The 12037-nt window shown below is 45.5% G+C and overlaps 2 protein-coding genes across 3 annotated transcripts in view; one reads left to right on the forward strand and one right to left on the reverse strand.

The window, feature by feature from the left end:
* On the reverse strand, positions 1-9910 carry KCTD21 (potassium channel tetramerization domain containing 21). Of its 2 annotated transcripts, none has more exons than XM_021533855.3 (2): positions 9801-9910; positions 1-1576 (listed from the first exon to the last, which is right to left on the reverse strand). In XM_021533855.3, the coding sequence occupies exon 2, from the start codon at positions 1544-1546 to the stop codon at positions 764-766; it is 783 nt and encodes a 260-aa protein (XP_021389530.1). In that variant the 5' UTR covers positions 1547-1576; positions 9801-9910; the 3' UTR covers positions 1-763. The 2 variants fall into 2 exon arrangements, with proteins under 2 accessions (XP_021389530.1, XP_021389531.1); XM_021533856.3 differs by lacking the exon at positions 9801-9910 and adding an exon at positions 7871-8185.
* The window catches only part of USP35 (ubiquitin specific peptidase 35), a 26279-nt gene continuing 24119 nt past the window's right edge, over positions 9878-12037 (forward strand). The window contains exon 1 of the mRNA XM_021533852.3: positions 9878-10016. The gene's annotated coding sequence lies outside the window, so the exon portion shown is untranslated. The remainder of the gene's footprint in view (positions 10017-12037) is intronic.

The raw sequence follows: 12037 nt of genomic DNA on the forward strand, positions 1-12037 counted from the left end.
TGCCTTTGGAATGTAAAAGTAAAGATTTAATCTTCTTCATTTGTAATAACACCATTCTCTCTTCTATGGCTTCCTTGCCAGTCACATTATTCCAACACAGCTTCTCTGAAAGCGCAATAAAGCAGGGGCTTCCTCACAGGGTTCAGAAAAAAACCCAAGCCAGCTTCACAGAAATCCTTTTTTGAACCCAAAGAGATGGGATCCCTTACTCATTTGCAACTCGTCCCATCCCTTACAGCTGTCTTGAGTGCATGTGGGAAGGCTTCTCCTCTGCAGATCCAAAGCTTCTTGAATGCTCTGCACAGGTGATACATGGCAAGGCATGGCAAACGTGCTCCTAGGGCTGTCTGCTGCACTGCAGCTCCATGATATCTTTCACTGCATCCATTCTTCAGATACATTCCAAACCATGGTTACCAAACTCTTGCATCCCCTGGCAATGCGGGTTAAGGATCACCCATTTTCCAGCTGGAAAATGTAGAGGTGGCAGAACTTAAGTGATTTTCCCCAGAATTGTACAGCAGGTCAGAGGCAGAGGCAGAGACAGAGCCAGTCCTTAATTCAGGCGCTAGACAATATTGCTTCTGTCTGGAATATGGACACATTCTGGAAGGTCGTATTGGTAAGTACATTAAAGGACAGTCATCTCCTTGTTAGTGACTCTTAATCCAGATAAGAATGATTCTGAATTAGGCTGTAAGTGTGTTTTAAAGGGAAACACTTAACCTGTGTTATCGCCATGCTGGCATCACAACAGCCATTCCTACTTGTATCGAATTAGGCGAATAATCTTATTATTCATGAAATCTGAAGTATGTGGATGAGCAGAATCTATGCAGAAACCATCACTCATGGCTATTTTCAGCACTTCTTCCACAAACACCTGGAAACTATTGATTTGCTTATTATCTGGCACCACCCAGAGTCTCTTCAAGTTCTGTTTGGTGTACTCCTCTTCGGGAAGGCCTTTCACACTTGCAACCCAATCTAAGGTCAAGTGGTTGGGGTCCTGCAAGTAACTGGATATTGAGGAAAGGTTTCCATTGAAACAGTAGTACAGTTTGGAACCAAGAAGCTTCAGGAACAGGCACGATGTGGAGAAGATATGAGCACTGAACACTTCCATGTTGGAGGAAGACAGGCTGTAAATCTGGGGTGCTTCTCGGACAGTGAAGTGAACGGTCTGGGTCTTCTGATCTAGGGTGATGTTAAGCATGGCATTTTTCTCTGCTTTAGAAAGCTCTACCTCCTTCTCCTGCAAGGCCTCAATCAGGGGCTGAATTTGATAAAAATCTACTTCTCGCCGCAGTAAGCCCATTTCCTGAAAATCTTCGGGAAGGTCCAAGTGAGAAGTTCGCAAAAAGTTCAGGATATAGCGGAAGATTTTGCCATCTCTGTCAATAAAGCAGTTGCCTTGGCTGTCCTTCTTGGTTGGGATCTTCCCACTAAACATGGCCCCCAGCATGGAGTCTGGAAAGCTAGTCAGAGTGGACAGAGAGGTAGTATAGAGTTTTCCTCCAACATTGAGCGTGATAGGTTCTGACATGATGGAAAAGTCACGGTGCTGGGACTAATTCTAAAAAAAAAAAAAATTAAAAAAAATCCAATACCACACATTTAGTTGCATTAATATTTTTGAAAGGTTACACTAAAGATATAAATAGTACTAAATATATAAGGGTAACCATGTGGCAAGAATTCACCATAGAAATTAGAAGTGAGGAATTATTTTTTGAGGTTGTATCTTGAGAACAAGCATAAGGATGTTTTTTTCTCCTAACAGATTTGAAGAGGACTTTGTTTAATTCAGTTAAGTGCCAGAAATCATGAGTCTTCCAAACCTTTACAATTATGCTAAAAGTGCATCTCTCCTACCAATACCTACAATGAGGGCAGACTTCAAAGTAGTGTTCTGGGCTTGTACGACCTCATTTCCCTCACAAACAGAGAATTCAGAGGGTGCAAAGAAGGAAAGGACAAGAACTTGACACAACCCAACATCTTCCACAGTGTTTGAAGCTACGATTAAAGTAATAATGTCTGCGTGCAGTCAGCCATACATAGCAGGGAGCCAGACAGCAGTTGCTGCCTTAAGCACATGACAGTCTGTGGTTACTTTCATTAAAAAAAACACCAGACTTTTTCCTTCCATTGTGCTTTACCCTAGAAAACATTTTGTAATCATTTGGGGCCATATTCCAGTTGACATTGTTTCCACACCAAGCCTCTGCGCCTCTGCTGTCAGCTGACATGAACTAAGGATGGGGTTCTAAGGTGCAATTAAACCATAGGAAGGGCATGCATGACCTCCCCTTGCCTTCCACCATACTATCTTCCTCCGTTATGCCACCTCTGGCACTCATCTGATCCCACAGTGAGTCAGTTTAGGGAGAAAACACAACATTTTATCTTCAGCATGCCTTACTGTGTGTTGGAACTGGACCAATGCCAGGGCTGGTGCAGCTGTCTCCATTGCAGTTCAGCTCAGCTGCCTTGTGCAGGTGGACCATTATTCCTGCTACCTGAGGACGTGAAAATCTGTTTTTTCTTTGTTTGCTGAGTTTGAATGTATCAGCAGCTCAGCAGGAATCTCACCAGAGGCGGGAGGTAGCTCTTGCTGTAGTAACTATAGCCATTGAACAGAAAGCTCCCTTAAAATTGAACTTAAGTGCAGGCATTTTCCTAACTACCCACTGTTATCAGCTCTGGAGTCACAGCAAAATGCAGATAGAGAGACGGTTGCCTGTGCTGGAATATCAATTCTTTCACGGCTGCTAAAACCCAGATAATAGTGCTAATGGCATTCTGAAACAAATACATCTCTAGACAGCAGCACATTTAGCTAAGAAAAACTGGCCCAACCTAGGGCAGATAATTAACAAAGGTCAAAGGAGAACCTGTCTTTAGGTTGTTGGTTAAGACTAACATTCAACTTTGTTCTTTAGCCCTTGGCACACAGCCAAATCCCACTGGACAATAATGGAAAGATGCAGATGAGAATCCCTGTGAATGCCTTGGTCCCATGCATCCAGCAAAACTGGCAAATAAAGATGCATGTGTAGGCCAACACAACAACACGTGCATTGATGACCATAGACCATCCTTGTGACTATCCTCAGCCAAATATACTCTAGGAAAAAACCTATCCTTTCCAATGCTAAATTCCCCTTGAACTGTAGTCTCAGTGTACTTCCCACCTTTGAAGACTTCAACCCAATTTAGAGTCAAGAGCTGTTTAAACTTGATCATGTGGAGGCTTCAACTGATTTAATTCTGTAGCACGAGTGGCTATCATGGATTTTTTTCCCTAAGGGCTTGCAGTATGTCTGCAAAAGCATTGCTACAATAACAATCAGGCAATCACAAAAGCAGCCTAAAATGGATTTTACTTTTTTTCATATTTAATCAAACAGAAACTTCCCCATACCTCCCTACAAATAACACAGCCTGTAGAAGCATTACTGATAATAACTTCAAAAGTCATGTTCATTGCTTTCCACCTCTGCTGCCCTTCAAGCTTCTGTAGACTAAACAACCTGTTCTTCCTTCATCGGTAAAGCTTTCCAATTTTTGAGCCCATACCTGCTTATTTACCCCATAAGAGTTTTTCCTCAAGCTGTCTGCCAGACTTAGTCGAACACAGAGGAAGATGTTTCCTTTGATGTGTCTGTGACAAGTCTTCTCTTGGCAGAGCTCATGGTCAAGACCACCAAGCAGCCCAAAGACACAGATCTTCATTTCAACTCATCATCTGTCCTAGGTTTACTGTGATCCAGCACCTCACTGATAGCCTGAATGAGAGGCAGACAACTCAGTCCAACCTGAACAGGTAACATTTAAATTTCCTGTAACTGTTTTCTTATCAGCAGTCCAAAAGGGATGCTGCAAAAAGTGTGGCAGTAACATGAGCTCTCTTAGGCTGGAGACTGTATCTATGCCAGCAAACTGGTTTGATTTCTGATGTTGGTGGCAATAGCATCAGAAATCAAACCAAGCCTTAGCTCCGGAGCTGGAAGAGTAGCACAGAGATTGGGAGCCTCTCAGTGTGCGGGCTCTGCTTCTCTCCCATCTCTGGGCATTGCCCAGACACATACCCTGGACAGCCCATTCTGCTTATCTCTATTCTGCATTCTGAAGACCCATACAGACTCGATTTTGCTCTCCCAGGACACCAGCATGCTCTGATTTTGAACCTGCCCATTACCTCTGCACTAGATTAAATTTTAAAACATTTAATGAGGCAAATATCTTGCCCATGGATAAGTCCGGAGGATAACTATTCCTCAGCTGTCATTCCTAATTGTCTTCTTTTGCCCAATTCATCACATTTCTTAGAGGTTTATATCCTCATAGTGTGAAGATGAATCAGATAGTCTGGGAACCTCAGAAGAGCCAAAAACATGAGCACAAATGAGCATGAATGTCCACTGGATTTATAATCAACATGGACTTAATGCATTGACCAACCAACATATTTGGGAGTAGCTGGGCAAAGTCAGTCTTTGCTGCTTGTTTCCCTAAACACTTGTTTATGAAAAACTATTTTTCATAAACCTGTAAAAATTGAAATAAAATGGGTTGTAAATTTTCTCTCTTTAATCATTCAACCAGCATTTGCAGCCCCTACCATGTTTTTTGAAGCCTGGGTGCTCTGCTAATGCAATATAAAGATTGTAGAAGAATACAGCATGAAAATCACTTCTTCTTGGTGAGATTTTCACAAAGAGGAAGTACCAAGAGTATCTGATCTTGGACATGGGACGTTACTGGTCTAATGGAAGGTGTCCCTGCCCATGGTGGGCAGGAGGAGGTGGGTTGGAACTAAATGATCTTTAAGGTCCCTTCCAACCCAAACCATTCCATGATTGTATGATTCTATAACCTACAGTCACCAAGAAGAAGTATAAATTGGGTTACAGTTCTTGGAAACAGAGAATTACAGTGAAGTATTTTGTGTAGCTCCTCCCCAAGTAGCATTTAAAATTCACTCAAATTAGGTTAGCTAGAGATCTAATTTGATAGCTGAAGATGCAAATTTGGCTGAAGAACACAAGATTCATTTTGTGTTTCCAAGAGCAACCTGTATTTAAATACCTCTTTTAATATCATGGACGGGGGTAAAATCTACATTTGATTTAAAGTCATGTTCATACCACATGATGTAAAATGAGAGAAACCAGCAGTGCATGGTCAGCTTTATAAAAAAGTCAAACTCCTGAACCAAAGCTGCTGTCTCAGCATCTAAGCATTTCAACTGACCACAGCTTGTAAATTTTAACTTGGGTTTGACTCCTAGGAGCATCCTCAACAGCTGCATAGAGAACATTTCTGTAATAGCCCTCCAGCCCATGAGTTTAGTTGAGCAAATAACTGGTTTGAAGCTGGGAGAATGATGGGGGTTGACACAGCAGGAAGGTATGCAAGTATGCAAAATGAGAAAAGCTAATTGTTTTCACTCATCAATGCTTTCATGTATTTAGAACCATCCTCATCAGACCACTTTGTTTCATAATTATTTTGAATGTTGAACAGTTTTGGATAAGTTTATTTCCCCTCTCCTGTATTCATCACATTTAAGAGCGCTTTAATTAGCTAATAAATAAAATTCTGTATACATAATTTAACTGAGTGACTGTTTCACCCAACTTGGCAAAAACCCACAAGTGTACAGTAATCATCAAAACAAAAAAAAACCCACCAGTCACGATTTCCCAATCTAAGTAAACTGTAAACAAATGGCACAAATATTGCTATGCTTTCAACTACTGAAAAACACATACAGCTGTAATCTCTCCTTCCTAGCAAAAAGAATGCAGTTTAATAGAAAGTCTAAAGTTATAGATATGTTTATATGGTTGTCAAAAGATAGCCATAGCTCTTTCTATATATATACATATATATATAAAGATAATTTAAAACAGGATTTTAATTAGGAAAAGAAATTGATTGCCACATTTCACTTTAAAAATGTCAGGGAAGGAAAATGAATCAATCCTTCTGGATTTCAGAGGCAATGCCCAAGATGTGGATAACCAGTTGATCCTAGTATCATTCAGGGGATTTAATTAATGAGATTAATTAAACACAGAACAGCAAAGCAAGAGCAATCTGTAATTTGGTTGAAGAGGATCATGTTGAGTTAAGGTTTCCAAAGTCCACCCCACAGGCTGCTTAGGGCCTCTGAAGCCCTTACACATGGTACTAAAAGCATTAAAATTGTAACATCCCCTGAAATATGAGTTAACATATGCTGTTACAGAAATAGAGTTTTTGCTTCAAGATGTAGCATTACATGGCCATTTACAAAGTCACTGTTTTTAATGGTCTTAATTTGATGGAATCACACAATTATAGAATGGCTTGGCTTGGAATGGACCCTAAAGATTATCTTGTTCCAACCCACACCCCATGGGCAGGGACACCTTTCAGTAGACGTGGCTGCTCAAAGTCCTATCCAGCCTGGCCTTGAACACTTCCAGGGATGGGGCAGCCACAGATTCTCTGTGTAAGCTGTACCAGTGCCTCCTAACCTTATGTCAAAAGATTGCATGGCTGGTTTATTTTTTCATGTAGCCTTTAATAGCTCACCTATGAAACATCCCTTGACAACCAAAACTTGGAAATTCTGTATTTAAGACAGTGAAATATGTGCCGTTGCTGTAAGAAGTAGGACTAACAGTGAACCACAAAATATACACACAGGAAAAAGAAAGGAAAAATAAAAAAAAAGAAGAAATTAATTATTTAGTTTGACGCAATGAATGATGCCTAAGTGGCAACAGAATTAAAGCAAGCCAGGGACCATTTCTGCTAAGCATCAGGAAGAGCAGCCAGACTAAAAACCTCTCTGGCTTTTTGAGTATTGCCCAAGAGAGATGGTGAAAGCCACATGAAGTAGACAAATGTTACAAGAGACAGATCAGGTAGTGCTTTATAGGAAGTAATTCTGCCTTGGGAGGAGCAGGATTGATTTCACCTCAAAAGGAAGTATGAAAAAGAAATGGCTAGGCACCTGTCTGGCTGCTGGAGACTTTAAATGGGATTCAGCAAAAGACGGTTGTTGCAGGATGGGGCTCCAGTCTGCTCCATTAGAGCATATTAACTGTGAACACATCATCAGGCAAAGATGCTCCTTCCTTTGTGAAGCTTGTTCTGCTTTGGGTTTTACCCACACCTGGCATGCAGCACTTTGCTCCACTGTGTCTTACTGAAATACATGTTTTTGTTTGAGGTAAAAATTCCAGTTTCTACAACACCTGAGCCTTTAGAAAGCAACAAACAAACAAACAAACAAACTCACAAACTCTCATAAAGCTGAGAACGCCAGACCTGGACACAGACTAGCCCATGGCACTTGCTGCAGTTCTACCTGCAGAACAGTTCTGTGCCTTGTCCCTTCTCAAGGAGACAACCTCGGGAGGAATCCAAACCCTACAAGTTTGTGCCTTTCTGTGTTATGAAGGCTGCAAACAAGGCACTTTGAAACCTAGAAGTCACCTCTTGAAAGAGAGGTTTATTATTTAATAATAATAAACTAACTAAAAGGGGAGGGCAGAAACAACAAAGAAAATAGTATTTAAGGGTTTAAAAAACCCCAACAAACCACACCTCACATGACCACTTACCCAGATTTCAGCAGACAGCAGGCACCATTGAGAGCTAAGTTTTAGGAGGAATTCTGGACAAAATCCTATGCAGGGATAGACTCTCCCCTCCCTTCATATATCCCTGATGCATTTACTTAGGTCAGCTCATCCTTTACGACAGAAGGTTAAACATTCTCAATACAGTCTCTGCACCCTATATGCTTATTTATGGCAATCTTAGAGAGGAAACTCCATGTTTTCCTATGGCTGCAGAACGGACCCACCTGATTTTGGACACTTAATATGAACCCCTCCAACTGAGCAGCACGTAAGAGGCTTAAATTCAGTCCGTGAAGCAGAGCATGGCGTGCCTGCCAGGAGCAATAGATCCCAAAATGAAGCGCCTGCGGGCCGGCACAGCAGCTTTTTGTTTCGGGACTACTGTGGTGCCTCTGGAAATTTCCAGCGGGCGTCTGGGGAAAGGCCGCTCACCCCGAGGCTGGCACGGGGGACGTGGTGACGAGCTCTGGGAGGGGACTCAAATTCCCAGCAGGCGTGAGGCAGGAAACGACGGCTCAGCCTTCCTTTCTCTTCTTGCTACAGAATTGCTATTGATCTGCCGGCGGCTACAATGCCGGGGGACAGACATACTGACCATCCACCTTCGGAGTGCGGCTGCTTATCTGCTATTTGTTTGTATTTAATTTATATTTAATTTATATTTAATTTTCTGACCCTGACGCTGTTCTGCCAGGGAGCCGCAGGAGGGATGGGAAAGCGTGAACGGGAGTTTCATAACAGCCCTGGTCTGCTGCGGGTGCGATAAGTGTGTGTTCATCCCTTTCCAAACCTGCACCTCTGTGCCCTTGAGCATCTCCTGGGCTGCTTGCTTAGGGATGCAGCTGAACGCAGGAGGCTTCATGTAGGCTCTCTGCAGATGCTGAATTTACGCATAAAGAGAAAGGGCAGGGAGGCAGAGGTAGGGAAATAGGGCCGGTGCCCAGCTAGTAAAAACAAGGAGCGGTATGAAGCAAAGGTCAGGTTCCTCCTGAGAGTAGAGGAACAAAAGCAGCAGCACACAGCAGGGAGCAGAAGAACGAAAGAAGGTTAAGTGCTGCCGAAGGAGAACGGCAGACGACAAGATGGAGGGGGAGAGGGAGTGCAGAGCCACGGGGATGCGGCTGCAGCCGGGTCTGGAGAATAAAAGCCCAAGTGCTGCAGTGCTCAGCGCTGTCCTGGTGACCTTCAACACCCGTAGGCTCAGTGGCTGCTGGGTGGGCAGTGCAGATGGTCAGGAGGGCACTGCCACCGCCTGCCAGAAAGGAGCCTGCCTGGGGTCTCAGGGCAGTGGCAGCATAATTTTTCCTTCCAAGCTCATGGAACCCTTTGTACAGTCCAATATATTATGCCATATATATTATTCTTCTGGCAGAAGTTTTCACTGATTTTCAATGTCCTGTACCAGCACCCATTTAAGTATCACTTGGCATGCCTGGAGTATTTTCCAGATACACTTTATTTCCTTCATGGACCACTTTATTTTGTCCCTGAACAGTTTCATGGCACACGTGGTAGCCACCACCTGCTTGATGGACACACGAGGTGGTTCAATAATCCAGTTTCCACCTCATCTCCCACTGACACCATTGTTTCCAGAGCATCCCTGCAATTAGAGGGCGGCTAATTCCCAGTACGGATGCTGTCGCACCACAGCAAAATCCACTCAGAAATCACGCTAACAAGGGAGGCATCACCAAAATTAGACCCTCTGGAGGGCATATATCACTCCCATCACCCAGATGGACCCAGCTGCGAGTGTGGGCATACAGGGCTTGGAGTCGCCGTGAATACTTGAATTTCGGAGATGTTTCATTGGAAGGGGGCAGGGGAATGTGCGAAGTTTGCAGAGTAGCTCTAAGCCCGACCCTGTTACGGACAATCCTTGGTACGGCTCCTCCCTGCATAGCCAGGCGCTCACAATACTGAATTAGCTTAAAATGCTCCAAAAATAACCCCAAATTCCCCTTCAGAAGAGGCTGACCCGTCCTTCCCGCATCCCACAGCGGACCAGATGCGCGGCTCCCGGCCGCCGGTGCCCGCTTCCTCCCCGTGCCTCAGTTTCCTCCCGCTCGGGGAATTCCGCTGGGGGTGCCCCCGGTCCTCCCCACGCCCCCCAGCCGGGCGGATCCCCCCCCAGCACCGCCGGGGACCCACCTGCGCCCCCTCCAGCCGCCGAGCTCCGCCGCTGCCCGAGAGGCGGAGGGAGGCGGAGGAAGCGGGGGGCGCGGCGCTCCCGGCACGGCCCGGCACGGCTCGGCCCGGCCCGCTGGGAGATGTAGTTTCGTTTCGCCGCCGCCCTCGGCCCTGCCCAGTGCTGCCCCAGGACTGCGGCTCGCAGCCGGTCACGCCGCATCCCGGCCCCGGCCGGAGGTAACGCGGAGCGGGCGGAAGGGAGAGGGGTTCAGGAGCGGGGCGGTCAGGGGTTGGGGTGATCGCAGGAAGGAGGGGTCGAATGCTGGGGAAGTGGTGCAGTAGCGGAGGTCTGGGCTTGGGATGTAGGAGGGATGTTCAGGGGAAGGGATGCAGGAGGAGTAGTCGGGAAAAGAGGTACAGGAGGGATGCTCGGTGTGAGAGATGCAGGAGGAACGCTCGGCGTGAGGGGTGCCCAGGAGAAGGGTTGCAGAAGGAGCAGTTGGGAAAAGGAGTCCTGGAGGGATACTCTGGGTGAGGGATGCAGAAGTGCTCGGGGTAAGAGATACTGGAAGAGTGCTTGGGGTGATGAATGCTCCGGTGAGGGATTCAGGAGGAATACTCAGTGAGAAGCATATAGGAAGGGTGCTCAGGGAAAGAGATGCAGGAGGGGTAGTCAGGGAAGGGGATACTTGGGGCGCTTGGGATGCTGGAGGGATGAGGGAATGAGGGATGCTCTGGGTGAGTGATGCAGATAGGCTGCTCAAGGCAAGCGGTGCAGGAGGGGTGCTGGTGGAAAGCGTTGCAGGAGGGATGCTCAAAGGCAAGAATGCTTGGCAGTCGGGATGCAGAAGGTTTTTCAGGGGTCGGGATGCAGGAAGGAGCTGGAAGTAAGGGCTGCTTGAGTGTCAGGATAGAGTTGGCATTCTCAGGAACTGGGATGCTCTGAGGGAGGGATACTCAGGAGAAGGGTAGGGGTGATGGGAAGGATACTCAGAGGGATGGATGCTCTGGGTTGCAGTGTAGCAGAGGGCTTGGAGTGAGGTATGCAGTAGAGATGGTTGGGATGAGAACTACTGAAAAAGCTGAGATACAGGAAGGATGCTCAAGAGAGGGATTCTTGTAGGGAGGAGTTTGGGAGAAAGGGCCGGGTTTTGGGATTGCCAGAGAGATGCTTGGACAGAGGTATGCTCTGTGTTCAGGGTGCAGACGGTCATGGTGAAGGAGGGGAGCTTGAGCATTTGGCTTTTTGGGAATTAGACTATAGGTGAATGCTTGGAGGGAGAAATACAGGAGCAACATTGGAAAGTGGGGGTGTGTGCATTCCTCATCTGCCTGCAGGACTTTGCAAACCTGTTTAGAAGGCAGCATCTTGTTATAACAAACTTGCCAAGACAGATTCAGGTTTTCCCTGGGGAAGCTGACCTGGGGAGAGACAACTTGGGATATTCCCATCTGATAGGGAGCCAAAGACTCTAAAAGTGAGGGTCAAATTCAGATTAGCTGAGATCAAATCCAATTTCAAATAAGATCAGCCCTGTCTTGGACTTTGTGGGTGTTACTGAAGAATAAAAGCAGATGTTGGAATATTTGCACTGCTATGAGGTTTTCATAGCATTTTAGGAGATCAACTATGCCATGCTGCATCTGGTGGCAGGGAAATTTCAACAGCATGCCTTACCTAGACTGAAAGGATGCAACTAAGCTTTCACCTGAGAAGGGGTCTCAAAATGCTCTGGGCACCTTTGTGATGGAGTCCATAAAGTTTGCCATGGTCTCACTTTGCATTTCTGCTTTCTGAACTGGCTGAAAAGCCAAATATATTGGGGGCTGGAGGAAAACTGAGGTCTCAAATGGGCATCATACCCCATTTTTCCTTTCCTGAAGCCACCACCAAAAATTGGAGATCTTTGTCTCCAAACAGTGAATCAGTGTCTGATGAATGCCAGGCAGCGTCGGCAGTAGCCGCCCTCAGTCTGGTATGCTTTGGTGAACGGGACGTGGTTTTTCCTTGGGTTATATCCAGGGTTTTAATTTCTATACAGAGACAAAAGCAGACAGAAACCTGAAGAAAGAAGAGTGATTTGAATGCTATAAATACCTTCAGGAAAACAACCAGCTTTCCGGAGTAGATGTATTTACAGTCTCCAGGGACAGTGATAGAAAGTACCCTTGGCCTGAAGGTCAGTGCAGGATCTGGACACTCCCAGTATAAAGCCTTATGGAAGTAGGGTGCCACAGCCCAGGCTGAGAACTCTAGC

The sequence above is a fragment of the Lonchura striata genome, chromosome 2 (assembly GCF_046129695.1).
Source record: "Lonchura striata isolate bLonStr1 chromosome 2, bLonStr1.mat, whole genome shotgun sequence".
NCBI classification, from domain to species: Eukaryota; Metazoa; Chordata; class Aves; order Passeriformes; family Estrildidae; genus Lonchura; species Lonchura striata.